This window comes from Fistularia commersonii, chromosome 17 (genome assembly GCF_037954325.1).
Source record: "Fistularia commersonii isolate RoL2024-O1a breed Wild chromosome 17, RoL_Fcom_v1.0, whole genome shotgun sequence".
In the NCBI taxonomy this organism is placed as follows: Eukaryota; Metazoa; Chordata; class Actinopteri; order Syngnathiformes; family Fistulariidae; genus Fistularia; species Fistularia commersonii.
The window spans coordinates 17,922,160-17,950,000 of NC_141300.1; the positions used below are offsets into that span (position 1 = coordinate 17,922,160).

Sequence of the window (27,841 nt, forward strand, 5' to 3'; positions counted from 1 at the left end):
TCTCTGGCTGGATTCTAAGACTTGTGCGTGGAGTATCTCCTCCCTGGGGTTCCTCTCACGCTCCCAAAACACCCAGAAGGTTGGTCGGGGAACCAAAGCGTCCCGACGTACCAATGAGGGAGCGAACGCTCGTGTCTCCGTGGCGTGAACGACTGCCTGTTTCCATCGCGTCAATGGTTTTCCATCTGCACGGGCGCCCGAATGACACTGAATGTCTGTATTGGACTTGCAGACGAGAGGGCGAACGGTTGAACGTCCCTGATGAAGGACTAGAATATTCCTTTGACTCTCCCACAGTGGGGAAACGTTCATTTCATTCACACACAGCATACAGTGGACAGTGCAGCAGAGGTAGTTACTAATGTGCAGCAGGAAGACACACGGGGATCAGAAATAATATACAATCAAAATAAAGGTAAAGAATATATCATCAGGATGTGCGGTTGTGTTTGTCTGGACGTGCAGCGTGAGCGGCTCAGCTCACGAAGGAACGAATGAAAAGCACGCCATTTTTTAGAATGACCTTAAACCGAAGCAGGTGGTCAGGGCGGCGCCGCGGTTCACGCTTCGGCCTCACGGCGCGGCTCCGGTACGATTCCGGTTCGGGTCTGTCAAGGAACCTTTGTGAGTGGACTCTGCATGTTCTCCCAGGGTTCTCCTGGGTTCTCCTGGGTTCTCCCTGGGTTCTCCTGGACTCTCCGCTTCCCTCCCGCAGTCCAAAAACATGAAGGTTAACTGCAAAATATTGGGAAATTGCGAGTGAATGGTTGTTAGTCTCTAAATGTGGCTCCAGGGTGAACCTGCCTCTCTCCCGGGGCGGCTGGGCGGCTCCGGGCGGCTCCGGGCGGCTCCGGGCGGCCCTGAGGGCCGGGGGAGCGGCAGGAGGTGGACCGACGGATGACCCGCTGCGGTGCTTCATCACGCATCTTTACTGTCGTCCCGCTCCCGCAGCTTCCCGCGTGTATTTGTATCATTTTTTCCCGGCCCCGGTCCCGGGTGTCTGCAGCGTCAGCCCCGCCGCCCCGCCGCCCCGCCGCCCCGCCGCCCGCAGCCTTGGCCCGCCGGCGTGTTTTGCGGTTCCCCGCGGCCGAAAATGAGTGACTGTCGTTCGGATGCGGTCGCCGCTGTTGAGTTGTCATCCTCCGCCTGACAAGACGGACGCCTCGGTTTGTTTTGGCTTTTTTTTTTTTCCTTCTTCTCCTTCTTCTGTTCTATCCTTCCTTTTTTTCCTTTCCGGCGCTGTGACGTCAGCGCCCGCGGAGCGAAAGCGGCACCGGGTGAGTATAAAGCGGCGGGCCGCCTCTCCCGCCCGGTGCCGGGACGCGGGATCGGGCTCCGAGGATGCCGCCGCTCAGCTGCACGCACGCCGCCGCCCTGCTGCTCGCCGCCGCCGCGGTGCACGGTAAGGTCCGGTCGGGTCGGGTCGGGTCGGGTAAGGTCCGGTCCGGTCCGGTGAGGTCCGGTCACCGTGGAGTCTCCCGGTGCGCGGCTCAATCTGTTTTGTTTTTTAAAGCTGCTTTAAAGGTGTCGTACCTCCAGCTGCCCACCTGGACCGTCAGGATGATTTAAGATGTGTTTTTATTGATTTTATAAGATGTTTCCCCCCCAAATAATCCCATCTATTTTGTCAAATCTTTTAAAATAATGTTTTTATCTGTTTCAGCTGCCAAATGGACGTACACCGGTAAGTGTTTCTCCTCATTACAACGACAATATAATGAAAGTACTTATAATAAGCACTTTATTAACAACACCATTTTTTGCCGCTATCCTCTGTTTGAATCTATTTTTATTCTACTGCGTACACACTTTGTCTATTTAACATTTTTGTGGCTCTTTTGATGCCGAGAGTCTGCGGAAATTCGTCACGCTTGCATAATGACAATAAAAAGTCTCGAGTCTTGGGTCTTGAATGATTATAATAATAACAATAATAATAATAATAATAATGTTGTTTTTTTAAATAGTATGTCAATGTCGTTCTGTGACGCTTGTAAGCGTGAGCCGCATCATGTTATTGCCAATCGGGGTTGAACTGTGAATGAGGAACCCCAGAAGGGCCTCCGGATTAATAGCTTTTAAAAAAACAAGCAAACAAAACATTGCCCTCTAAACAAGGACTGCCAGCCCGTCACCTCCATGATGGCAGCGTCTGTAATTACACATTGCAGTTTTATAAGTGCCGGACACGGCAGCGTCTCATGCGTCAACCTCTGTGGGAAAAAGGACTTCTTCTTGAACTTCATTGCTTCCATAAACCGTGTGCGGAGCGTGACCTCTTGTTTGTGCGTGTGTGCGTGTGTGTGTGTGTGTGTGTGTGTGTGTGTGTGCCGTTGCCTCGGCAGAAGGCGCAGAAAGACATGGGATGGAAGCAGAGGGAATCCATTGTTTTTAAATTTTTAATTGTAAAATTGCCCCTCCATTTGAAAAGTCAAGCCCGTCTCCCGGGCGCGTCAATGGGAGCCGCTTTCCAAATATGATCAGGCCGGGGAAGCCGTGCTTTCTCCGAGCGCGAGCAGCTGCGGCTCGTCGACGTACGCACTTTTATTGTGTCTTGGAAGAAACGGAGGGGGAATCGGCGGCGAGCTCTAAATAAGCCGTTGGACGACCGCGAGCCCTCCTCGGGCGGCGGATCCTGGGCCGGAGTCGAACTCCCCAGAGGGCTTCGCGACTGCCGTCAGCGGGTCCAGAGGGCCGGAGGCGCCGGACGGGGAAGAGCTGAGTCATATAATTCATACTCACCTCTGGCAGAGGAATAACCCGGACCTGGAAGTGAAACCGATCACGTGGATGACTCCTCTTTTTACTTTTCTCTTTCGGTCCTCGGCTACGCCGGGGACTTCGTTTGACATCGTACGTCTCCTCGATTAACGTTAAAATATCCAGAATAGCTGGTTTCCAAAACTCCTACCGCTCCCCCTCAGGGCCCGGAGTTCTGTCTGTGCCGGCCATTTATTCAAAAACAAATTTTCACCCGGCGCCCGGCGTCCTCTCCGGGGTTCCATTTCCTGTCGGCCGTCCCTTTTCTCGCCGTCTCTCCGCCGGGTCTCCGCAGACGGTGTGCCGGCACGTGACCGAGAGACACCCTCTGGCAGATGACTTCTTCTTCTCCCCCCTTTTTCTTTTTACACGCAGCACTCGATCCGCGAATGTGGCCGTTCTCGGTGTCCTGTAGCTTTATAGAAACCTCTCATTTGGAGAAAGACAGTGTTCTCGCCGGCCGTCCCCACTAACAACAGCCTGGTTCTCACTCTCCGGGTTTCAGAAAGGGCCAAGAGTGAAGCCGCGGCCTCTCCCAGCCTGCCGAGGGCATAGATAATAATACTTCACTGTGATTACAGATATAATATTCAGCACGAGTACAAGGCCGGGCCCTCTTTTGGCGCTCTCCTCCAGTCATCTTCACACGGGTTGCGCTTTGGTAAATTGCCCCTCAAACTAAAATGATCTCCCGCCCCGATGACATGAATGAAGTGAAATATAGCTTTGAGATCATTTAGAACGCGTGCGGTTTCGTCAAAAGTAGACGCGCTCCGAGCCGCAGGGCGAGACGGGTGACGTCACGTCTTGATTTGACGGAGGAACGCCGGCGCTGTTGCAGGAGAACACCGCTGGTCCAAGAAGTACCCCTTCTGCGGCGGGGCCTTCCAGTCCCCCGTCGACATCACGCCGCTCCTGCTCAGGTTTGACCCCGCCTTACGTCCCATCGCCGTGCAGAACTACAACCTGTCGCCCAACGAGCAGCTGACCCTCGGAAACAACGGCCACTCGGGTGAGTGAGAGGGAAAAAATAAAAACAAACCGAAGGACGTACGGTGACAGAAACCCGCGGCCGCGTACGGTGGAGACATTTCCTTAGACCCGGCCCGTATTTGATGGAAAGGTCTGTAGTTTGAGGCCGGCCTGAAGCAAATGACGGGGAGATGATCTTCTCCGCTTTCGTGATCCCCGGCTCATCATCCCGGCTCTCCTGTCACACCAGCCAGCGGCTGAACGTCGCAGGAAACCAACGCCGGTCGGTCCTCGTCGGCCGTCCCAAAACACAGATTTTAGAATCATCATTTCACTTGAAGATCACAGAAGTGTTAAATGTCCGGACGAGGGGAGGCGGGCAGCGCTTCCACCTCGCAGCAAGAAGGGCCCCGTTTGAGTCCGGCCTCGGTGCAGCCTCCGCAGGAGCTTCTCCGGAGGTTTTTTGGGAACCCGTTCTGGCTCCCGGCGCGTCAACAACCCTTCGCGTCACGTTAGACGGCCCTTTGTCGCCATTCTTTGTTGAACCGGGAGCGCCATGTCTACATATCTGGATCTAAACCGAATCCAAATAAAGACGGGTTTCGTATTTTCCTCATCTTTCTAAAGGAGAAATCGCGTCGCTCCCTGAAAATAAATCCTTGTTCCGGTTCGTCGAAAAATGACAAGAAGGGGCGCGAGACGGGTTCCCATCGGAAGCAGCAGAAGGCGCCGCAGGCCCCGTCGTCCGAACCCCAGAGGCCCCGTCGCATCCCATGGCGATGATTCATCGCCGTCGCGGTCGGCGGGGATCGGACGACGTGGCCCGGCCTGCGACGTGCCGACGTGGGTTCTCCTGTGGACGCACGCTAAGACGCCCTCCGGTGCGTCGGCGTGCTAAAAGTAACCTGAGCCGCCCGGCGAAGGGGTGTTTACGCTCTCGGGAAGCCACGCAGACCCGATCCTCCCAGACTCCGGTGTCGCCGAAGCACTAAATGTCGTTCCGTCCACAGTTCAAATCTCCCTCCCGTCGGAGATGCACATCTCCAGCCTGCGGCACCGCTACACCGCCGCCCAGCTCCACCTCCACTGGGGCTCCGCCGTCAAGCCCGCCGGCTCCGAGCACACGCTGAACGGCAAGCAGTATCCGGCCGAGGTAAACGACGCGAACCAACCAACACGTCGGCTTCTCGGCCTCTTTCCAGACGGGAGATTTCCTGTCCTTTCGCTAAATCGACCCCGAACGCCGCCCGTTTGCGTTCCGGTGAGTCGGCGCGGCGGCGCTCCCGTCGACTCCCTCGGAGAAACAGACGCTCGCGCTGCACTTCAGCCCTAATTGTGTCGCCGACTTCAGAGCCCCGATCCGAGGAGCTCCAATTAGAGGTTGTTTTTTTACAAGCCGGCCGCGCTAATAAAAAAAGACGAAAAGCTCCGGGAGCACGAGAGCGAGCGCGGCGCCAGGGAGATTCTAAAGCGAGCGTGTCATTTTTCAAGAGAGAAGTCGTCCCCCTCGCCAGTCAAATTGAGTGTTTTGTCATTTTGCGAGGCGCAGATTTGATTTGGCCGCGCAACGGAACGTACGTGACAGCAAGCGGTATTTCTGCCAGGCTTCGGGGGATTAGCGTAGCAGGCTATTATACGCCTGAGGTTTCCGCCGCCTCGGGAAAGGAGCGGCTCCTGAGCGCGTCAAACCCCGAGGGGGATTTCACACGTTTTCCTGCAGCCGAGCCGCCCGACACGTTTTTTGCCTTTTTGGCGGGCGGAGGCCGAGACGGTCGCGACCTGCGCGCCGGTCGCGGCGGCGCCACATGAAACGCGGCGGCGGTTTGACCTGTTTCTCGGCGGACACGTGGAGAAGACGCGTCCTTTCAAGTCCCTCCAGGCTCCGGAGACCGCAGCCTTTTGATGACATGTTCCTTGGAACCGGGACGGAATGATGGGAAATTGAACATGTCCCAGAAATAGTGCAAATGTCTACTTAAATTCCCCGAGGACGAGCACGGCCTGTAAATACAGATTCGTCATATTCAGCGGGAAACGACTAGCATGCCATCGGGTAGTTCCGCTTACTAAACAAACAGTCTGGTACTTACTGTCCACATATGCATATATAAAAATATACGTGCTGCAGGGAACGCCGCATTCGACGGGACACCGCGGCTCATTTTGTTCCTTTTGTGCCGTTTTCTCTCCGTTCTCTTGACGTCACGTGCCAGAACGCCAGACGGTTACACACCACCATTCCTCGCGGAGGCCAATGTGTTTATAAATAAAGGCCGGTCTCCGGCTGAAAATGATTTTCGAGTCGGCGTAACGTGAAGCCGCGCTTCTCACGTTTGTTTCTCCCTCCCAGCTGCACATCGTCCACTACAATTCGGACAAGTACCCCAACATATCCGCCGCCGTCGACAAGTCCGACGGTCTGGCCGTGCTGGCGGTCCTCGTGGAGGTGAGGATGGCGAAGCGGCGGCGGGGCGGCGGGGCGGCGGGGCGGAGGGCTGAATGAATGTCACGCTCGATCATCTCAACTGCTTTCCCACACAGATCGGGGAATTCAATCCGGTCTACGAACAGTTTATAAAGTACCTAAAAGACATTAAATACAAAGGTGAGTAAACTTATGACGCTCAAGTTTTGCAGCGGCAGGCGTCTGACGGTTGTTTTCGCTGCTCGAAAAAACGGAACCGTTTTTTTTTCAGGTCAAAAAGTGCAGGTCCCGGGTTTCGACATGAAGGGCCTGCTGCCGCCGCGGCTGGACGAATACTACCGCTACGACGGCTCGCTCACCACTCCCCCCTGCTACCCCAGCGTTCTTTGGACCATTTTCCGGAGCCCCGTTACAGTGTCGCGCAAACAGGTGCCCCCACCAAGCGGCCGCCGAGCCCGTCGGGACTTCGTCCGCCGAACGAGGAAAAAGAAAGAACGGTGTGACAGCTCTGTTTCCCCCTCAGTTCCAGGCCCTCGCCACCAACCTCTTCTTCTCCAACGCCCAGGAGTCGCTGGCGCTGCCGATGAAGGGGAACTACAGGAGGCCGCACCTCATCGACAACCGAGTCGTCCTGGCGTCTTTCAAGGAGGGTGAGTGCGGACGCCTCTCCTGTCGATGCTTTAAAAGGACGGAGAACTTGTGTGTGTGTGTGTGTGTGTGTGTGCGTGTGCGTGTGCGTGTGCGTGTGCGTGTGCGTGTGTGTGCTTTTTGTTTCGCTCCGCGTCACCTGCTCGCGGCTGCCGCTTTCCCGCTGATATCATCGCAAGTGATTTATAGTAATAAGCTGTCTGGATCATTTAGGATGCAACAAATAAAGCATCCCGCTGACATGCAGAGACGCTCCGCAACCCTTAAATTTGCCTCTTGGCTTGGTTTCATGCGGTGGACCGGATGACCGCAGTGTGGAGTATTTTAGTGCACGCGGTGTGGTATGAATCTGCATGTTGCACTTCTCTCCTGGAATCTGCTGCTCTTTGCTTTCATGAGCGCGAGCGAACTGGCGGCGCGCAGCGGCCGCTCGGCCGCGAGGGTCCGACGCTCTCCCAAAAATACCCGCCGGGCCGGGAAGTTTTAACGAGCGGCGACCGGCTCTGTGTCCGACGCAGGCCGAGGCCTGTATCCCAGCCTGCCGCTCACGTGCCACGGCGACAGGAAGAGAGCCGTTCAGAAGCTGCTGGTCGGGGACCTGGACGACCTGGCCGACGGCGAGCGCGACCTCAAGGCCCTGAAGAACGGGCCCATGGTCAAGTCTTTCCAGCAGCTGCTGAATTCGCACCCCTGGCAGAAAAGCCGGGCCGGCCGGCCGCTCGCCACGCCGGGCCTGGTCCTGGACGAGCTGATCTTCGGCGCCCTGGAGCACGCCGTCGCCCACGGCCTCAGGCAGTCCACCGGCAAGGCCGCGCTCATCCAGGAGCTCAGGGACGTCGTCTACCCGGAGCTCAACCTCAGGAGCTTCCTGCAGTGCAAGTCGGACCTGGCTCCCGCCACCATCGGGCACATCGTCCACGCCAAGCCCACCGATAGAGACGCCGTCGCCGGAAAGGCGCCGCAGACGTATCAGGCGCTCCCTTGGCTGGAGCCCATGGAGTGGGAGGACTAGAAGACGGGGAACGTCCTCGCCGCGTCCCGCCTTCCTCGGATCTGTCCTCCCCTGATGGCCTCTTTGTTTCCAAAAAAAAAAAAGTTTATTTAATATTAAATTATTGTTTCCAGTAAGTGCACATAACCGAAGTATACGTTTCCGACCCCCAGAAGAAAAACAGCTTTGGGCGAGGACACGTGGCCTCCACTGCCTCTGACCCGGCGATATTGAGAAGAATGAATGTTAACAGACACCTGAGAAGTTTGTGCTTTCGGTGTCTCTTCTCCACTCCTGCTTTCCTGGCTCTCCTGTTCCTGTTCTCCTGCCTTTTGCAATTCCTAAGCAGCCGCCCAGCGCCCCCAAAGAAAATAAAGAAATCTATATAACTATGCACATTTGACCTCAGACACTCATTTCCCCCTTCTTAGATACAGCTATAGGGGTGTGTGTGTGTGTGTATGTGTGTGTGTGTGTGTGTGTGTGTGTGTGTGTGTGTGTGTGTGTGTGTGTGTGTGTGTGTGTGCGTGTGAGAATATGTGCATGTATTTGTACACGTGTGTATGTATGTGCATAGATGTGTAGGTGTGTATGCATAGTTGTGTGTGTATATATGCATATATATGAATGTGTGTGTATATCCGTGAGTATATATGTATGTCTGTGTATGCATGTATAGGCACATATATGTGTGTATGTATGTACATGAGTGTGTGTGTGAATAAAATATGCATATACATATTAATATATATATATATATATATATATATATATGGGGAAAGGATGTGACGAGAAAAGTAATGTATGCGATAAAAAAACTCAATTCTGGGAATTAGCTGGTTTTCTTTGTATCTTTATTTATTTCCCATAATAGTCGGAGCGGTCGTAAGAGCTAAAACAGGGGACGTAATGAATGGAAGTAAACGTCGTAAAAAGGGATGCGGTGCCGGAGGAGCCGGCGGGAAAAAACCCCACCAGAGTCGGACTCTGCGTGAAGCATTTTCCATAAAGACCAAACAAGCAAACCAGAACGCAGTTAAAAGAAATACGAGAGAACGGCTGAAGTGTAAAGAAAACAAATTAAGGAGAAATTACTGTTAGAGGGAGCGGCGCGGCGGCGCAGCGGTTAGCGCTTCCGCCTCACAACTGGAGCTCCCTGCTTGGATTCACACAGGAGGCCTTTCTGTGTGGAGCCGCCACCTTCTCCACGAGTCTGCGTGGGGTTCCTCTGGGTTCCTCGGGGTTCCTCAGGGCTCCTCTGGGTTCCTCTGGGTTCCTCGGGGTTCCTCAGGGCTCCTCTGGGTTCCTCAGGGTTCCTCAGGGCTCCTCTGGGTTCCTCAGGGTTCCTCTGGGTTCCTCAGGGTTCCTCTGGGTTCCTCAGGGTTCCTCAGGGCTCCTCTGGGTTCCTCAGGGTTCCTCGGGGTTCCTCTGGGTTCCTCAGGGTTCCTCGGGCTTCCTCACACTCTCCAAACACACGATGGAGGTTCACCGGAGACCCTGAATCGCCCGGAAACGCGTGAAAGACAGGGATGGGTTTTATGTCAACGTGTGACGTGAGAACGAGAGGCTGAACGGTTGCTCGTCTCCATGACCTTTTTATCAGATCGGAACGGTTGTAAATCAGATCAGATAAACTTTATTGATCCTACCGGGGAAATCATTTTATCACAGCGACGTAACAGTCTTAGTATCAATAAATGTGAATATGAATATAAATAGAGAGACAATTAGAGGACAGTTCGAGGATCGCAGAAGACATCCAGAAAATAGACGGCAGAGAACAACAACAACATCGAGGATAAAAATGGACAACGGAATGGGAAAAAAAACAAACAGCAAGGGTGAAAATAGAGAACCAAAACAACAACAACCACAACCAGGATAGGAGCAGAACAGAGTGGCAACAGCAATCACTAAAAGAAACAAAGATAATCAGCAGGTGAACGGACTGAGAGCAACAAGGATATGAGTAGACAGCAGAGTGAGGACACCACACGTGTGAATGGGTGAGGTGGTGGGAAAGGCCAGACGCCCTGCCAGCCAGACTGCAGGCTTAGACATTATACAGTATATAGAATGAATGAATGAATGAATGAATGAATGAATGAATGAACTGACATCAGACCCTGTGGGTGGTTCAGACATTCCTCCGCTACTTCCATTGTCACATTCTCTCTCTTCCCCTGTGTTTGAAAAAGTTTGAAAAGGACAAACAGCAACAAAAGTGAGGAGGTTTAGGTTCAATATTGTATTTAAATCTGATTTTGGCAAGAGTACTACTTTGTGTTGAGAATGCTAATAGAAAAGTACAGAGAAGGCCAGAGGGAGCTGCATTGTGTTTTTGTAGACCTAGAAAAGGCATATGACAGGGTGCCAAGAGAGGAGCTCTGGTATTGTATGAGGAAGTCTGGAGCGGCAGAGAAGTATGTTAGACTGGTGCAGGACATGTATGCTCGCTGTGAGACACTGGTACGGTGTGCTGTAGGGGTAACAGAGAAGTTCAAGGTGGAGGTGGGACTCCATCACGGATCAGCTCTGAGCCCCTTCTTGAGGTTAGACAGGAATCCCCATGGACCATGATGTTTGCAGATGACATGTGATCTGTAGTGAGAGCAGAGAACAGGTAGAGGAACATCTAGAGAGGTGGAGGTATGCTCTGGAAAGGAGAGGAATGAAAGTTAGTCGCAGTACGACAGAATATATGTGTGTGAATGAGAGGAACTCGGGTGGAACGGGGAGGCTACAGGGAGTGGAGATCAAGAAGCTGGAGGATTTCAGGTACTTAGGGTCAACAGTCCAGAGCGTAGGAGAGTGTGGAAAAGAGGTGAAGAGACGGTCCAAGCAGGTTGGAATGGGTGGAGAAAAGTGTCAGGGGTACCAAGAGATAGAAGACTTTCAGCCAGAATAAAAGGAAAGGTGTACAAGACAGTGGTGAGACCAGCGATGATGTTTGGACTAGAAACTGTTCCAATGACCAAAAGACAGCAGGCAGAACTAGAGGTTGCAGAGATGAAGATGTTGAGGTTCTCTTTGGGAGTGACCAGGATGGAGAGGATCAGGAATGAGTCTATCAGAGGAACAGCACATGTTAGATGTTTTGGAGAGAAGCTCAGAGATGGTTGGGTCACGGACATAAAGTTGATGCAGATGGAAGATGGGAAGGCCATTACATGTTGGTGCTTGAAGGAGAAAAAGCAGAACGTCTTTTGGGTGTATGAGGCGGCGGCTGTCAAAGAGCACAATCTCCGTCCAAACACAGAGCTAAGTATGCTAAAGTTAGCCTTCCAGAACAACAACTAACTGTCCAAGAATGAAAAACCGAACTAGGACGGCAGCAGAACGTGTTCACCGAAGCCTCATCCAGAAACACCGCCGCGGTGAAAGCTAGCTTAGTAGCAGAGCGACGAGTGGCGGCCGCCTGCTTGGCCCCGACACGCTCAGACTACATGGAGTGTAATCTTCCCACATTTGTCCTTTTCCGTTCTAAACCTCGCCCTTCCGACACCGGAAACTTTTCTCAGGCAGCGACGCCGAGTTCTCCAGAAACCCGGTCCGTTTCCTAGAACTCGGCGAGAAAAGGAAAAGCCGCCCGTTCCCTCCTCCTTCCTCCCTGGACGCCCGTCCTTTCCCGAGCGCTCTCGAAGAAACGGCGGGATTCCTCGAACGTTCACCGGCCGTCCTGCCGGTCGCCTCCCGACCGGCAGGATGAGATTTGGGGGCGGAGCTCGTCCTCTAGAATCTTCCGTCGTGACGCGGCTGTATTCGAAGGCGGCCTCAGGGTCGGCCCGGACGTCTGAGGAGGCAGGCGAGGCTCCAGCAGATCCCGAGGTCGTGTTCGCACGCGGGCCGGAGGTTTGGTTTTTCCCCTGGAGCCGCGGTCCAGCCGGGCTTCCTCCGCCGCGTCGTGGCAGCCAGACCGTGGCAGATCTTCCTGCTGGACGCCGAAAATGGTGTTTTGGGCAATTTCGCCGCTTCCTCTGTGAAAAAAAGGAAGAGCCGTCCTCTTTAATCCCCCGTTCGATCCACCGGAGTGCGGCCGGTCCCTCCGGGACTCCAGGGTGGAACTAATGAGAATTTCAGGCCGGGCCGGACCGTGGCGTCCGTAGCCTCGGGCCTTCCGCCGCGCCAAGGAGGCCCGGGGGAACCGCAGCCCAAACAATAGGGGGATCGGAGTCATCGCTGATGGTAGGGTGGCGTGAGAGGGATGGGCTGCACCGCATTTCCACCAAGCCTGTACTTAGAGCCGCTCTATGGATCTTATAATAAAAGGGTTCTTCGCTCCATAAAAACACAGAAACAAACAGCTCCTTCCCTGCGAACCGTGCCGCTGAGAAACGAGGCCCGCCGCGTTTTCGGGCCGCCGGCCGGGCCGACCCTTTACCCCTGCGGTCGCCGGGTCGGCCGCAACCCCGTCGCGGCTGGAGGGGGGGGGGGGGGGGGGGGGCGAGCATCAGCGGACCAGGTTTTCCCCGACTGCGTCCGAAGATCCCGGTCCGAGACGTCTCAGTCCTTCAGACTTCACGCCTCCTTGCTTGGAGCTCCTGACGAAGGGCAAAACTGCTCCTGCGCTCAGGTTTTACCGATTCCCAAAACAAGTGCGACGCGCCAAAGCTTCGGGTTCAAAAACGAGACAAAGGGTTTGGGATCCAAGGAATGGTCCGGAAAATAACAAATACCGGAGGCGATTATCAACGAGTCCTTCGCGGCCAGAAGGTCCCCGGTCAGATCCTCACAGAGGAGCCTCTCAGTGCAGAGCTCCTCGGGATCTTCTTGCGCTCCGAACCCCCGCAGGAGCTTCACCGGAGACCCAAAGCGTCCAGACGTGCAGACCAGGGAGTGAACGGTCGCCCGCTTCATGTTGTGGATGAAGACTGGATCAGGAGGTTGAAGCCGAACCTCCGAGTGTGTCGGAGGGTTGAGGAGCAGGAGGTGTGGAAAGATGGACGGCGCGTTCCCACCAGTCAGTAAGAATGGAAAATGAAACTCGATGGAAAAAAAGCTCTATCTCTGTCCTTGTGGATTCCCGGTAAAGCCGGTGGTCTTTGGGCAGGTCCAGGTCATGGTCACCTCAAACTGTCCTCAGGTCAGTGGAGCTGAAGAAGCCTCTGGGATGAAACGTCTTCAAGAGGAGAAATTCAAGTCCGGTCGCCACGACAAGAAGATTTGGACAAGAATCGACGTCGAGCCGGACGACGAGAACCTCTGCAGACTCTCTGCCTCGTGGACGGTGGCGTGTCTCCATGCGTGGCCTCCAGCTCTGAGGAGAACCACATCTTATCTGCTCAAATACCCAGATATGAGAAAGACTCTCAAATGAATCTTTGCATTTCTCCTTGTGAGCAGAAACGATGCAGTGGGTTTCTATGTGATCTGTGAAGGACAGGCTGGATTCTAACATCTTGTTTCTTCTCCATCTGTCTTTTACCTTCAGGGTCTCCACAGCTGATCCACCTTCTCCATCTCACCCTGTTCTCTGGATCCTCCTCTCTCACACCAACTACCTTCATATCCTCTCTCACCACGTCCATCCGTCTTCTCTCTGGTCTCCTCTGTCCATGACCCAACCATCTCTGACCTTCTCTCCAAAACATCTACCATGTGTCGTCCCTCTAATAGACTCCTTCCTGATCCTCTCCATCCTGGTCGCTCCCAAAGAGAACCTCAGCATCTTCATCTCTGCACCTCCAGCTCTGCCTCCTGCCTTCAGGTTGTTGTCAGTGTTTGTAGAACATCTCACCAGTGTTTCCTCCAGCTTTCCTTTCCTTCTGGCTGATGTTCTTCTATCTCTTGGTAGCCCTGACACTTTTCTCCACCCATTCCAACCTGCTTGAACTTGTCTCTTCTCCACACTCTCCTACCCTCTGGACTGTTGACTCTAAGTCGGGGTGTCAAAGTTCTCAGAGGGCCACATCAGCATCCTGGTTGCATCAAATGGAACTAAATGTAATGTAAAATAAACGTAGCTCCTCCTTCATGTTCAATAACTCCTTCAATCCCAAAAGTCACCTATGCATTCCCATCTTCCCTGAAACAGCCTTCCAGCCGCATCAACCTTTCTCTTCCTGCACATTTAGTTTCTTGTTCCACTTGTTGAACCGATGATGTGTCTTGACTGCCATGTAATGGTGGGATGCCGTCACTTCGCAGGTAACATGATGGACATGTAGTTTCTGCTCAATGCACGTGTTTGAAGACCAGCAGACCTTTTAAGAGGTTCTTGCGGGCCACATGAACTGATGAGCCACGTTTGTCCCGCGGGCCTCCAGTTGGACTCGTGGGCTGGAAATCCTCCAGCTTGTTGACCTGGTTGACTTGTTGCTCCCTGTGGCCTCGCCTTCCAGCAGGGTTCCTCTGATGGGCACACAGATCTGCTGCTGTGCTGCCGGCACACACCTTCTCCTCCTCCTCCTCTCCTCCTCCACCTCCTCCTCCTAAACCTTCTCCTCCTCCTCTCCACCTCCACCTCTTCCTCCTAAACCTTCTCCTCCACCTCCACCTCCTCCTCCTCCTCCTCCTCCTCCACCTCCTCCCTGTCCTCCCCGCAGATGACGCGTCCTCTGCGAGCCTCAGGTCCACGGAGGTCCGGGTCTCTCCTGGTCTGTCAGCGCAACGTTTGAATCCGAGGCTGAACGTTCGAGCGGCTCCAGACGAGCTGTTCCTGTGCAGCACCGCCATCTAGCGGCCGTCGACTGGAGCTACACGCACGTCCTCTGCGTGTGTTCACACCCCCCCTCCCCTCCGGTGACAATAAGGAAGTATCTCGACCCACTTCCGGTGGTTCGGCGTGCTGAGCGGTGGCGTCGCAGCGCGCAGGTGTGCAGCAGCCGCGCCATGTATCACCTGCCGGTGCTGAAGAACCGGCGCTCGCTGCTGGAGAGGGCGGAGAAGTTCGTGTCCGACGTGTACTTCACCGACTGCAACCTGCACGGACGGTAAGGGACCGATCCCGAGTCCCGTGCTCGTGTACACGCGGATCACGGGGTGACGTGGCGCGTCCCCTGGACGCAGAAACAACATCTCGGACGGGTTCATTCTTCACCATCTGCAAAGTGCATTAGATCCAGGTCCTCCTGGTTCCCAGGAGGTCTCGAATTGAAAGTGTGATGTCTCGCAGGCTTTATGGAGAATCCCGGCCCCTGGAGTCCATCGGCTCCTTCCTGTCCGCTGAGCGCATCTCCTTCTCCGAAGCGTGCCGGCGCTCCTTCACGCCGTATAAAGTCGGCGAGGCCTTCGGGCCGACGTGAGTAACCGTGCGGGCGTCGGCTCCCCCTGGGGGCCCCGCCGCCGCCGCCGCGGTAACCCGACCTCCTTCCAGGTGGTGGACCTGCTGGTTCCGGTTGACCCTGATGATCCCCGAGTCCTGGCGGGGAAAGGAGGTGCACCTGCTGTGGGAGAGCGATGGAGAAGCCATGGTGTGGAAGGACGGGCTGCCGCTCCACGTGAGGACGCGTCGCCTCGCGCCGCCACTTTCCCCCGTCTTCCCCCGGTAGGAACCCTCATGTGGACGGCGACGTGCCGTGTGATCCGCAGGGCCTGACCAAGGAGGGCGAGAAGACCGGCTGCGTCCTCTACGACCGCCTCCGGGACGGAGACCCGCTCAGGTGCGTCCCAGAACTCCCGGCACCTTCCCTGGTCTTCTCCCCGCCGATCCAAACCTTCTGCTTCTCCAGCCTCACCCTGTACGTGGAGCTGGCCTGCAACGGGCTCTTCGGAGCCGGCCGGGGATCCATGATCGCGCCGCCGGACCCCGGCAGGACCTTCTCCGTGCAGAAGGCCGAGCTGGCGACGTTCGACGGGGACGTGCGGGAGCTCCTGACCGACTTCGAGATGCTGATCGACATCGCGAAGGTGAGCCATCGCCGGTTCGGCTCCGGAGAGCCTCTGGATCATCACCTCCCCGCCTGCCGTCCTCAGGAGCTCGGCGAGGGCGAGCAGCGAGGCTACCAGGCCCTCTTCCTCGTCAACGAGATGGTGAACCTCTGCGACCCCGCCGACCCGGCCTCTTTCCCCGGAGCGGCGGCTCTGGCCCGGAAGTTCTTCGGCCAGAGGAACGGCCAGAGCCAGCACACGGTGCACGCCGTGGGCCACTGCCACATCGACTCAGGTGACGCCTCCGGGTCGCCACTCCCGTCGGCGCGTCTTAAGATCTCAGAAGGTGGACGCTGAGGTTCTCCCCGCAGCCTGGCTGTGGCCGTACGAGGAGACCGTCCGGAAATGCGGGCGGAGCTGGGCGACGGCCATCCGGCTGATGGAGAAAAACCCGGACTTCGTGTTCGCCTGTTCCCAAGTAAGCGACGCCGGGTCGGGGCGGGTCGGTTCCCCGCGGAGCTCCGGACGAACCCGTCCGCTCGCCGTTCCAGGCCCAGCAGCTGCAGTGGGTGAAGAGCCGGTACCCGGAGCTGTTCGCCCAGATCCGAGAGCACGTGGAGAGAGGACGCTTCGTCCCCGTGGGAGGAACCTGGGTGGAAATGGTGAGTTCCGCGGAAACATTTCCACGGGAGCGTCGCCCATTTTGCCTTTTTTTTACTTTCTCTTGTTAATCAAGTGGATCCCACGATTCCCCGCAGGATGGAAACCTGCCCTCGGGGGAATCCATGGTCAGGCAGTTCCTGGAGGGCCAGCGCTTCTTCCAGCAGGAGTTTGGGCTGCTGTGCAAAGAGGTAGGCTCCTCCCGAGCGTCCTCTTTGGGATCCTCGTCCAGCCGACGTACCGTCTTCCTCTGCGCTCGTCTAGTTTTGGCTCCCCGACACCTTCGGCTACTCGGCCCAGCTTCCTCAGATCATGCGAGGCTGCGGCGTCTCCGGCTTCCTGACCCAGAAGCTCAGCTGGAACCTGGTCAACACATTCCCAGTACGCCGGCTCCCAAACAAAAACCACGGCTTTATCGGTTTCATTCTGACATGTTTGATTTCCTCCCTTTTCCCCCGAAGCATAACACCTTCTTCTGGGAAGGTCTGGACGGCTCCAAGGTCCTGACTCACTTCCCACCTGGAAACTCCTACGGCATGGAAGCCAAGGTCCAAGACGTGAGTGTTTCCACGCCGGGAGGTAAATATTTAGCAGTTTCACAAAGTTTACCTTCCCGCTCTGTTGATGCCAGCTGGTGAAGACGGTGAGGAGCAACAAGGACAAGGGTCGGGTCAACCACAGCGCCTTGTTGTTTGGCTTCGGGGACGGCGGCGGCGGGCCCACGCAGCTGATGCTGGACCGGCTCCGGCGGATCCAGGACACAGATGGGCTTCCCATGTTGGTTCCTATTGTTTTTTTAGCTCGCCGCCCCGCTCGATTCCCCAGGAAAGGGTTCGAACGCTTCCTGAAGATGTCATTTCACAGCTGCTCGGGCCTCTCGCTTGAGAAGGCCGCAACCCTTTTCCGACCAGGAAGCGGGCGATGGCGGCCGCCGGTGACCGACAGACGGGTGTGCGGTCATCAGCGGCCGTCATCAGCGGCCGTCATCACCCGCCTCCTGGTCTCATGACTCCCGTCCTCCTCCCAGGGTCCGGATGTCGAGTCCCCAGGAGCTTTTCTCCCGCCTCCACGCCGAGTCGGAGCTGCTGTGCACCTGGAGCGGCGAGCTGTTTCTGGAGCTGCACAACGGCAGCTACACCACACAGGCGCAGGTGGGCCCTTCACCGTGCAAAACACACACACACACACACACACACCTCAAGAAACTGTGCTTGAGTGGACAAACTCCTCCATGATGTTTTTTCCCCCGTCAGATTAAGAAGGGGAACCGTGAGTGCGAGGTTCTCCTTCACGACGTGGAGGTGTCCAGCTGCCTGGCGCTGTGTCGGGCCGCGGCCTTCCGCTACCCTGCCGTCAGGCTGCAGGAGCTCTGGAGGTCAGAGGTCGGCCGTCGGCGTCCGATCGGCGCCGATCGCCGTTTGACAGTGACGGCGCCGCTCTGCTTCCAGGCTGCTGCTTCTGAACCAGTTCCACGACGTGCTCCCCGGCACCTGCACCCAGATGGTTGTGGACGACGCGCTGGGTTATTATGAAGGTGTGTTCTGTTTCCGTGACGACCGCCCCTTCAAACGGGAGCCTCCATGTGCCGCCAAACGCCAGGTGTGTTTTCTTTTTTAGAAATCCGCAGCGCGGGCGGCGCCCTGCTGCAGAGCGCCTGTGCGGCCCTGACCTCCGGCGGCGACTCCACCTCCGTCTTCAACTCCTTACCGTGGGAACGCCATGAGGTCATCCAGGTTGAAGATGGCGCCGGTAAACAGGTCCTCGGTAAGTCACCGGCCCGCGACCTTCTAGCCGCGACGCGGGTTCTGCGTCCAATGTGGCTCTGCTGCTCGGCCGCTGTGTTGCAGCCGCGGTGAAAGTCCCCTCCGTCGGCTTGGCGCCGGTCCGAGACTCCCCGCCCGACGCGCCCGTCCTCGTGGCGGCCCAGGTACGCCGCGCTAATTCCGTTTCAGCTTCGCCGTAATTGGATCAGGAAAACCGCAACTCTGTGATGTCACAGGATGACGGCTCGGTCGTCATGGAGAACGGGATCCTCCGCCTCGTGGTGAACAGAGACGGGACGCTGGCGTCGCTGCGTTTGGTCCACGCTAACAGGTGCGCTCGCCGCGCTCGGCTACCTGCGCGGCCGCGACACCGATGACGCCTCTCTCTCCTCCGCCGGCCGCAGGGAAGCCATTTCCGACGGCCGCCACGGCAACCAGTTGGTCATGTTCGACGACGTGCCCCTGTACTGGGACGCCTGGGACGTCATGGACTACCACCTCCAGACCAGGTTCCTGCCGCAGAGCAGCTCCTGTTCGTGAGAAAGAAAGGCAAACTCATTTCAAACCTCCCCCGCCCAGGAAGCCGGTGCTGGAGGTGGTGCGGCCGGCCCACGTCACGTCCTCCCACGCACTGCGAGGCGCCGTCAGCTTCAGCCTCAGGATAAGCGACCGCAGCGTGGTCACGCAGGAGGTGGTTCTGGACGCCTGCTGTCCCTTCGTCAAGTTCCAGACGCAGGTGCGCCGCGCACGTTTCACCCCGGACGGGCTTTTAAACCCCGGAGAACCCTCGACAACCGCGCCTCCTCCGCCAGGTGACCTGGGCCGAGTCGCACAAGTTCCTGAAGGTGGAGTTCCCGGTGCGCGTGCGCAGCCCCAACGCCACCTACGAGATCCAGTTCGGGCACCTTCAGAGACCCACGCACAGGAACACCTCCTGGGACTGGGCCCGCTTCGAGGTGCGGAGACGGCCGACCGGCAAAGAGCCTCTCCATTAGTGTGATTCTTTACCTGTGTGTGTGTGTGTGTGTGTGTGTGGATTTGTTCTCAGGTGTGGGGACACAAATGGGCGGATCTGTCGGAGCATAATTTCGGCGTGGCGCTGCTGAACGACTGCAAATACGGCTGCTCTGTGCACGGGAACACGCTGACGCTGTCCCTGTGAGGCCCGTCCCGAGCGCCCGCGGCCAGACGGAAGGTGTCGCACTTGAATTCTAACCCGGTTTGGTTCCAGGTTGAGGGCCCCGAAGGCCCCGGACGCCAACGCCGACATGGGGACTCACCGCTTCACCTACGCCATCATGCCGCACTCAGGTCCGTCTCATTTCATTTTATTTTTATTGGACATTTGACGGGATGTGACGTGACGTGTCGACGCAGGATCTTTCCAAGAAGCCTCCGTCATCCGCTACGCCTACAACCTCAACTTCCCCCTGAGGACGGTCGGGAGCGGCGCCAGCGACCAGCCCTGGAGTGCCTTTTCCGTCAGCGCCGAGGCCGTCGTCCTGGAGACCATTAAACAGGTGACCTTCCCTCGACCCGGCGGCTGAACTTGAACCTCGCCGGCCCACTCAGCGCGCGAGAGGTTTCTGGTGTGGTTTTTCCCGTCGACAGGCGGAGGACAGGAAGGGAGCACTTATCGTCCGGCTCTATGAATCTCATGGGAGCAGCGTATCGGCCGTCCTCGCCACCGCCCTTCCGCTGCGCCAGGCCTGGCAGTAAGTGAGCTCGGCTTTTGCGCGACATCAGGCGTCGGCAGCGGTTCCCTCACCGCGGCGCTCGTGTCGTCCTCAGCTGCGACCTCCTGGAGAGACGGGACCCCGACCGGCCCGCCGCCCTCACGCCCCAAGGCATCGCTCTCAGCTTCAGCCCTTTCCAGATCCTCACGCTCCTCCTGGTTCTGTAGAACAGAATCACGGCGAGGAGGTCCCGGGTTCCAGGCTCCGGGTTCTTCATAAAAGCCAAATCATGTTTAATTGTCCCGACGTGTGAAAAAGGGCGACCGTTTCGTCGCTGTGTTGGGCGTGAATGGTTGTATCTCTCTGTATCAGGCCCTGTGATTGGTCCAGGGGGACCCGCCGTCTCACCAGCTGGGATAGGCTGCGGCGCCGCCGCGACCTTTTCTGCAGGAGAGGCGGCGAAGGAAATGAACGAAGGCTGTTCGGGGAAGTAAATTTAGCATTTGTGAACCAGTGAGGACGTGCGGCGTCTCGGAGCACGAAGGTCCCGCTTGACTTCCACGCGGGGCCTTTTTGTCCGGGTTCTACCTCTCCAGGCCGGGTTCTTGGCATGTTCTCCTGGTTTCCAATCCAAGCCCAGACACGGTCAGTTTGTCCATTTCCATATGCGGCCCCGTGATCGACCGCGCCGCCTGGCCTGCACGCAGGGCGCCGGGGACGAGCCAATCACAGCCGACCTCGGCCGAGAGGCGGGGTTTCACCCGGAGTCACGGGCCACGTTTGGCGAGATGCAACCATTCGCTCGCATTCGCACGGGCGGAGATCCTGGAGAACCTGGAGAACCTGGAGAACCCCGTGGTCATCATGTCAAGCGCATGTATTGCACATGATGCTTTATTAAAAAGAATTTGTAGTGTATAAAAAACGATCCAGTTTCGTTTTCACTTTTCCGTCCGCCGAATGGCTCTCCTGCTCCGCCTCTCCGGACCTGGAACAGGAACAACAGTGACGTGTCGGGATCTTCTCACGGGACGGCGTGAGGTCGACACAAGGTTTCAGAAAGCCAGGGCTCACCGGCAGCCGCGCCCCTGGTCTCTGGAGGCGAGGCGTTCGCTTCCCGTCTCCCGACGCCCTTCGATCCCCTCTGACGCGCGGCGTTGACTTTATTTGTTGTTGCTGCTGCGACCGCATCCTGTGTGCCCGCCCTTTCCTTGCTGGTCCTCTTGGGTCGACTCCTGGCCGGCTTCGAGAGAAGAGACGCACGTCAGGGCGTGATCTGCTCATTTTCTGTTTTTTTCTCCAAAGCAAGTCATTTCCTGCAAACCTTGATCTGCTCTGTGTAGTCGTGGTCCTCTTTCTTCACCCTCTTCTTGGCTTTGGGGGACTTTGCGTCTGACAAAACAAGGCGAGGTCTTTCAGTCCCGGGCCTTTGGCCGCCAAGCGGTTCTTGCGGGGCGTCGGTCGCGCCCACGCCCAAAAATACTAACCTTTTGGGGCCATGGGGCCGGGGTCCCCCTGGAATTACAGCACGGAGAACTTAGTGACGCCCGTGTGTCGGATCCTGTGGGCGGGACGGGCGGACGAGAAGACTTACTTTGTACCACACGGTCCTGCCGTTGTGGTCGCGCAACGACTTCATCCCGTCCACGTAGTAACACCGCAGCCACGCCTGGAAGCCCGAGTAGTCCTCCTTCTGCGGGTCGTAGCCCTTTCCACCTTCAGGCCGACGTGGATCACACCGTGAGAAGGGGCGGCGAGCGTAATTAGCTCGCGGCTAACGAGACAGAACCCACCCAAGCGCACCACCTCCATGGGTACGGTGTGACACAGCCGCAGCAGGTCGGCAGCCTCCTCTTTCACCGATGCTCTCCTCGCTCCGTCAGCGGCCTTACCGGGCGAATAAAGGAGGGCAGTGTTGGCGGGAAAACAGAGAGCTGTGTATGTTATTGATCGGGCGCGTGTTCTTTCACCTCCGCGTCCGTCAGCTCGTACTTCGTGGCGCCCTCGTCTGGGCCGCCGTCCTCCGGCCCCAGGCCTTCCAGCACCGCCCTGGCGGGCGTGAAGGGCGGGACCTCCAGCCTGTGAGCGGTACACTTCTTTAGCCCCATTCTCTTGCGAGACAATGAGACACTTATTTTGCTTTCAAAAATATTGCCGGATCATTGTGCACGCCAAGGAGACCAAGGACGCCTATTCATTTTGTATAAGAGGGAGACGCATCCTGAAATTCATGTGAGCGGGATCTGATCTCGGGAATACAAGAGGTGACTTCATCCTTTCAAAAGTCTACTTGTACCCGCCGCTTATAAAAGCCCGTTTGATTTGTGAGATTGCGCGGCGGGACCTTTAGCCCGGAGTGCAATCGGGCGTCTTTATCAGCGCACGGGGGGTTTTTACATGAAGCGGCGCTCCGGTCCACATTAGACAAGCCGTTCTGTGACTGCGAACCGAGACGCTCAGTTTCGCCTCTCCCACTTCTTTCTAATCAGATAAATATTTTACAACATTCCCGAGTCCTGACACTCGGCTCTTTGTGGCCACTATTTAACCTCCGGCAGGCGATCGCACGAGGAAGCAGAACAGAGTAAATATTCTGCCCGCGGCCCGGCTCCGCCGACAGAAATGCGCCAAGGTTGCGGGGCGACCCCAACGGTTTCGCAGCTGTGTAAACCCCACAGGGGCGGTTCGTCAACACGGTCCGAAGGCGGACCGGCTGAGACCGACCCGGCCCGGCCCGGCCCGGGGGGGGCCGTCCCTCACCTGTAGAGGATCTCCGCTCTGAGGTAATTCCCGATGCCGTTGAAGTACTTCTGGTTGAGCAGGACTTCGCATATGGGCCTGTCGAAGGCCCGGTCGGAGAGGTGCGACACCACGTTCTCCCTGGAAGGCAGTCGAACGGTGGAATACAAGACGGAGACTCGAGTTAGATCGGGGTGTCAAACTCATTTTCACATCAGCATCGTGGCGGCCCTTCAGAACTGATGGCAAACCTCCACGCAGCAGCTCTTGTTTCCTCATTTTCAATTTGAAAGCTGCATCGAATGCATTTCTGCACGTCTTTTCCGGGAAGGCTGCGTGCGTGCGTGCGTGCGTGCGTGCGTGCGTGCGTGCGTGTGCAAAAAGCGCAAAATGACTGACCTGAAGAATGATCGTAAACTCAAGCGAGTTTGTCCAAACACTTTCATTTGCCCCCTGTGACGGCGGTGGCAGAAGGAAGCTGCCGTAGTGACCCGATAAAAATCCATAAAAAAGCTGCATCGTCGTAAAAACCTCAGTTCTCAATAGGGGTGAAAAAAGCAGCGGCTTCTATGCCGGAATTTACGATATTTATCTGAAGTCGATCAGACCTTTTCAATGTGGCGGCTCACATTTGGCGGGTTTGACGCACGATTTTGAAGGGAAAGAAAAAAAAGTATTTTCCAACCTGAAGCTTTTGTACTCAAACATGACGCAGGGCCCTCGGTCCGCCTGCCACGCGCCATCGGACTGCCAGCTGCCGAAGCGGCGCGCGTCCACGTAGCTCAGCACCCTGCGCGGCCTCTCCTTGGTGTAAAAGCGCAGATGGGCGTGTTTGGGCAGCTCGGCCTCGGCGGTGAAGCGGAAGAAGCCCGACATCCCAAAGCGAAACACGACGTCCACGGGCCGCTCGGCCTGCCCCGCCTTGACCTTCCGCTTGGGTTCCTCGCTCTTCATCGGCGCCAGCGTGAGCTTCACTTCCTTCCCCCTGGAAGCGGCGGTGATGCGGTAAGCCTCGCACGTGAAGGGCACGTCGGGGTTCTTGCTGACCTCGGATTTTTGGACGGCGCCGGCGAACACCACCCCCTCGCACATCTTGTTAACATAGAGGCTGGCCAGATGGAGCTCAGGTCCCTCAGGCATTTTGGCCAAAAATGTAAAAAAAATGAAAGAAAAAAACCTTAAAAAGAGAGTGAAAGACTTAGTTAGACATCTTGGGGGAATTAAATGCATCACAGTGCCGGCCTTTCAATAGACCATTAAATGCGACAAGTTATTTACATTTAGGCCAGGAAAAGAACGTGTTCTTCTTTTCCGTTGTAGGTGTGTGCATGTATGTATGAATATATGTTTATATTTGTTTATGTTTTCAGATGCTTTGTGTGCTCCTGTTGACAAGTGAATATATTAATAACCAAACCACCTCTGCTGTGCGGATTGAAATGTCCCGCTTGTGTTCTGTCCCGGTGGGCTGCGGTCAGTGAACGCACCACCGCGTCCACCCGAAACCAAATTATGTAAACAACATGACCCTTGGAAAAGATATCAAGACAAAAGAAAAAGAAAAATCATCACGATCTATTGAGTTCTGCAAGCACCGCGGGTCGTGCACGCTCTGCAGTGCACGTGTATCATGTGTACAAAGTTACTTCGGGTCGTTTGAATTTCCAAGGTTGCGCCGCTCGAGTGATCAGACTTACCGGTGACAGGAAGGAAGGAGGGAAACAGTTCACTTTGATTTGAGAGGTTTATTTTCAGGCGGCAGCTCGGCTGCTGTTTCTGCGGAGCGAAGCGCGTCCGCGTCGCGGTGTTACCAAACACTGTTGTGCAACGTGAACCGGCACGCCGCTTAGTTGCACAACAGCGAGCTCTCGCGAGACTTTGCCATTCTTCCACAACGACGTCTCGCCGGCCAAACTCGTTATTTTCTATTGGACCGCAAAGTCATGCACAGGATAGACACACATATAGACTTTACATTTTTATTAGTACTGGGCATTGGACGGTAATGATTAAAAATTAAATAAAAATGTATGTCATGTACAAAATTGAACAAAAACAACAAAGGCACAATGATGTCATTAGAAAACTATAATACAAAGTAGAAATGACCAAGTCGCACAGCAGTTTCCATTAGAATGGATCTTCTGTCGGCCTCTGGGTGGAAGCCGGAGCTGATGTCGGCCTGTCACTGCAGGGCGTTCATCATAACCTGGGCTTGTTTGAGCTCTGCAAAACATCCAGGAACAGCACGGGTTAATTCTGTGTTGCCGGCATTTAAAGGAGCCGTGTCGGGGATCCAGAACCGACCGGTGAGCAGAACTCTGAATTTGTCCGCGGAGACGGAGACCACCGTGGTTTGGGACGAGCCCGGCTCGGCTCCCTCCGCCCGCAGTTTAAGCTGGACCGCCGGCTCGTTGACCTTCCGCAGCTCGCTGGAGCTCAGGGTGTAGTCGACGCGCCAAGAAACGGCCTCCAGGCGCCCCACTGAAATTCATTAGGATGCAGAAATGGGTCGCAATCTCTTTGTCAGTGCTTAATTCGCAGTTCTCCAAAAAAAGAACAGCCTTAGTCATCAAAGTTTTTTTCTGTTGCAGGCTGAGAAAGGAAGATAAACAGAAACGCTTACATCTCAGGCTGGTCTCTCTCAGCTTGTCCTGCAGTGACAAGTGCTTGTCTTCGTAGGATTTGCACAGCCCCGTTGTGTGTTCTGAGGGAGTGTGAGCGTGACGCCCCGACAGGTCAGTGTTAACAGTGAGCGCGCAAAAGGTCTCTCAACTTGTGTTCTAAGTCTGGAGGGAGTATATAAAATGGGGGAACGTAACAGAATTTAAATTTAGGAGAGTTTTGTTGGATAAGATCACCTCAGGAAACACAACTGAAAAAACAATCCCAGGCATCCATTAATGGTTGCTTGGGATCGTTTTTTCAGTTGTCAAGAAAGATTACACAACCACCTTTCAATCCTAATGCTTCTGCACCGTTTAGCATTTTATGCTATGTAATTTCACATCTACGCTGTGAAGCTAGTAGCGTAGCATGTAGCTGGCTGGTGTCTAGCAATTCTTGCTTGGACACAACAATACGATTGTGAGGGTTAAAAATGTAATCTTGGAAATACAGGCTTGTGAGGAAAGGGTAAAAAAAATGTCATATTTGTCTTTGTCTTTGTTCTTTATTGGGTGCTCTTGCCAAAAAAAATGTGAATGTGTTGAGACACCGACCTTTAGGCAGGCCGAGCTGCTGCAGCTCACTGGATAGAGATTCGCCGTCCACGTCATGCTTGGCCGCGCTGGAGAAAATGAAGCTGAGGACGGCGATGCTGGCCTTGATATCTCCGCTCTCTGCGTGGTGGATCGATGAGGCCACATAAAAATGAACGCACCGTTAAATAGCATCACATGGGGAGTCAGATCCACTTGATGTAAACGACAAGGCAACGGCAGCAGGGGACTGTAAAGACATTCATTAAGTCAAGCTTGTGTTTTTACGAAATACAGACCCCTTTTTGACGTAGCTTTTTCATCACATTTATTTTAACCACACAAAGGATAAGCTTATAGATTCAATTGCAAATCATGCACCTGCAGAGCCGCTCAAATTTGCATATCCCTGACCAACTATATAACGTTAGTGCAACTTTAAGTCACTCCAAGTGCATTTTGAATGCAATTATTTTTATTCCAACGGAGTATATTTACAGATCACTTATTTATGTTACCAGTCAGTTAAAAAAAAAAGATGGCACTTGCCGAACTTGGCATCCGCCGTAAGCTTTGTGATCTTGTCATACTGCACAGAAGAAGGAGGTGAGATTAGTGTGTTTCGGTATCAGAAACTTCATTTGTCCAAGAGGGACAATTGGGGTTTAAGAATTGAAATAATGACGGCCCATCTGCACTTACGTCGATGCCTTCACCGAGCAGATCTTTCAGCACTTGAGCACAAAGGAGTTTCATCTTGACGCTGGACTGTCAGCGGTAAACAAACGTCCATCAGTAACGCGTATACCACTTATCTCCTGAATTGCAAGACTAGTGTCGACACTCACGATTTTCGCCAGTGTGCTGATTTCTGCCAGCACCCAATCGGGGCAGTCCAAATCTCCGCAGAAACGGAACCGCTAAACAGAAAGCATCACAACAAACAAAACTATCTATGACACAGTTCGTTGACAGAAGTGCAGCGATAACGCGCTAGCCGCTACATGCTATTAGCCTAGTCAGCTAGCATCACACATTTAATACAGATAAACGCTCATAAAAATAAGTTATCGTCTTCAGAAAGTCGCGTTAGCTGATTTTCACGTGAACTCTCGGCAAAGCCAGGCGGACAACGACGAATAAGCGCTTTTAAATTAATAATATGACTGTTGAACGTGCTTACCATGGCTACCGGTCAGCTGAGCAGCGCACACAGGAAGAAGACTGGATCCTGGCTCCCGATTGGCTGCGGGAGGGCGAGGCTGCCGGGGACACGCGTGTGCGTGTGCGCGCATCCACCGGCTGAAGGGAAAAGGAGAACTGAAAGCAGCATCTTAACAACGGGAAGATGGGAAGATGGGAAGATTCGTTGATTTTATTCCACAATAAAAAAAATCTAATTCTTTGAGTTAAAAATGACCAAGAGAGCAAATAGGACGGGGTTATTTGAAAAACAGTTGTACTTCATGGTGCTCCGTTGGATCTGAGGTGGGGACTAGAAGCTCTCGGCACTTCAGCTCCTGAATAACTTAGAGCGTCATCAAGAGCTTGATGGGTTTTTTTAAGATCTTTAGAAATGACATGCCAGAATAAGGAGGCGCCATCAAAATGTTATCTATTTCCAGGCAAGATATTCCAGCATGTGGCGTCTCCTCTGCGTCCTTGAGAGTTAAGAATATCCATGTTCTGAGGGACAGAGGCAAATGAAGATAAAGCACGTCGTCTTCCTCCGGTTTTAACTCCACCCGCCGAGACCTTCCCAGGGTCTGTTGATGTAAACAAGCCGAGGCTTCCTGTTTTTCTGCCCCTGGTCCTGCCCGGACTCTAGGTGTTCTCCTGACTAGGTTCTCCCCGGGTTCTGTCAGGGTTCTCTCCATGTTCTCCCTCTTGGGTTCTCTCCATGTTCTCTAGGTTCTGCCGGAGCTTGTCGAGGTTCTCCTTCCTGGGTTCTCCCCAGGTTCGGCCTGGTTTCTTTCTGTAAGTTTTCTCCATGTTCTCCTTCCTGACTTCTCTCCACTTTCTCCGGTCTAGCTTCCTTTTGGGTTCTGCTGGAACTTCTCAAGGCAAGGTTCTCCTCTCCGGGTTCTCCTCATGTTCTCTGTCTTCCTCCCACCGTCACAAATCAGACAGCAGGTTCATTGAGGAGAGCTTAGATTTGCCTGTGACAGGTTGTACACACACACACACACACACACACA

The 27,841-nt window shown here is 55.1% G+C and overlaps 5 protein-coding genes across 7 annotated transcripts in view; 3 read left to right on the forward strand and 2 right to left on the reverse strand.

The window, feature by feature from the left end:
* Positions 1–1,327: 1,327 nt before the first annotated feature.
* On the forward strand, positions 1,328–8,186 carry ca12 (carbonic anhydrase 12). The gene is made up of 9 exons (XM_086163795.1): positions 1,328–1,402; positions 1,664–1,684; positions 3,602–3,772; positions 4,743–4,885; positions 6,083–6,178; positions 6,274–6,337; positions 6,429–6,586; positions 6,681–6,807; positions 7,324–8,186. Exons 1-9 carry the CDS (start codon positions 1,342–1,344, stop codon positions 7,815–7,817), a joined length of 1,335 nt encoding a protein of 444 aa, XP_086019921.1. The 5' UTR covers positions 1,328–1,341; the 3' UTR covers positions 7,818–8,186.
* A 6,374-nt stretch (positions 8,187–14,560) lies between these two features.
* man2c1 (mannosidase, alpha, class 2C, member 1) lies at positions 14,561–20,629 on the forward strand. Of its 2 annotated transcripts, XM_086163840.1 has the most exons (26): positions 14,561–14,728; positions 14,911–15,036; positions 15,112–15,235; positions 15,327–15,397; positions 15,467–15,644; positions 15,711–15,900; positions 15,977–16,083; positions 16,157–16,267; positions 16,364–16,456; positions 16,530–16,646; positions 16,727–16,822; positions 16,897–17,042; positions 17,293–17,416; positions 17,519–17,640; positions 17,714–17,799; positions 17,883–18,029; positions 18,113–18,192; positions 18,265–18,359; positions 18,433–18,537; positions 18,608–18,764; positions 18,841–18,984; positions 19,077–19,186; positions 19,260–19,339; positions 19,406–19,548; positions 19,640–19,743; positions 19,820–20,629. In XM_086163840.1, exons 1-26 carry the CDS (start codon positions 14,628–14,630, stop codon positions 19,929–19,931), a joined length of 3,069 nt encoding a protein of 1,022 aa, XP_086019966.1. In that variant the 5' UTR covers positions 14,561–14,627; the 3' UTR covers positions 19,932–20,629. The 2 variants fall into 2 exon arrangements, with proteins under 2 accessions (XP_086019966.1, XP_086019965.1); XM_086163839.1 differs by having other exon boundaries at positions 15,467–15,900.
* Positions 20,047–24,259, reverse strand: neil1 (nei-like DNA glycosylase 1). The gene is made up of 10 exons (XM_086163845.1): positions 24,141–24,259; positions 23,129–23,620; positions 22,465–22,584; positions 21,675–21,783; positions 21,498–21,591; positions 21,299–21,420; positions 21,192–21,219; positions 21,029–21,096; positions 20,779–20,947; positions 20,047–20,692 (listed from the first exon to the last, which is right to left on the reverse strand). Exons 2-10 carry the CDS (start codon positions 23,581–23,583, stop codon positions 20,646–20,648), a joined length of 1,212 nt encoding a protein of 403 aa, XP_086019971.1. The 5' UTR covers positions 23,584–23,620; positions 24,141–24,259; the 3' UTR covers positions 20,047–20,645.
* A 147-nt stretch (positions 24,260–24,406) lies between these two features.
* Positions 24,407–27,466, reverse strand: commd4 (COMM domain containing 4). The gene is made up of 8 exons (XM_086163846.1): positions 26,827–27,466; positions 26,492–26,563; positions 26,346–26,411; positions 26,193–26,232; positions 25,665–25,784; positions 25,070–25,150; positions 24,751–24,927; positions 24,407–24,669 (listed from the first exon to the last, which is right to left on the reverse strand). The coding sequence occupies exons 1-8, from the start codon at positions 26,827–26,829 to the stop codon at positions 24,629–24,631; spliced, it is 600 nt and encodes a 199-aa protein (XP_086019972.1). The 5' UTR covers positions 26,830–27,466; the 3' UTR covers positions 24,407–24,628.
* A 350-nt stretch (positions 27,467–27,816) lies between these two features.
* sema7a (semaphorin 7A (JohnMiltonHagen blood group)) overlaps positions 27,817–27,841 on the forward strand; it is a 12,154-nt gene continuing 12,129 nt past the window's right edge. Inside the window, exon 1 of one of the 2 annotated variants that reach the window (XM_086163844.1) lies at positions 27,817–27,841. This exon is cut by the window's right edge and continues 583 nt beyond it. The gene's annotated coding sequence lies outside the window, so the exon portion shown is untranslated. The other variant, XM_086163843.1, reaches the window with a different exon arrangement.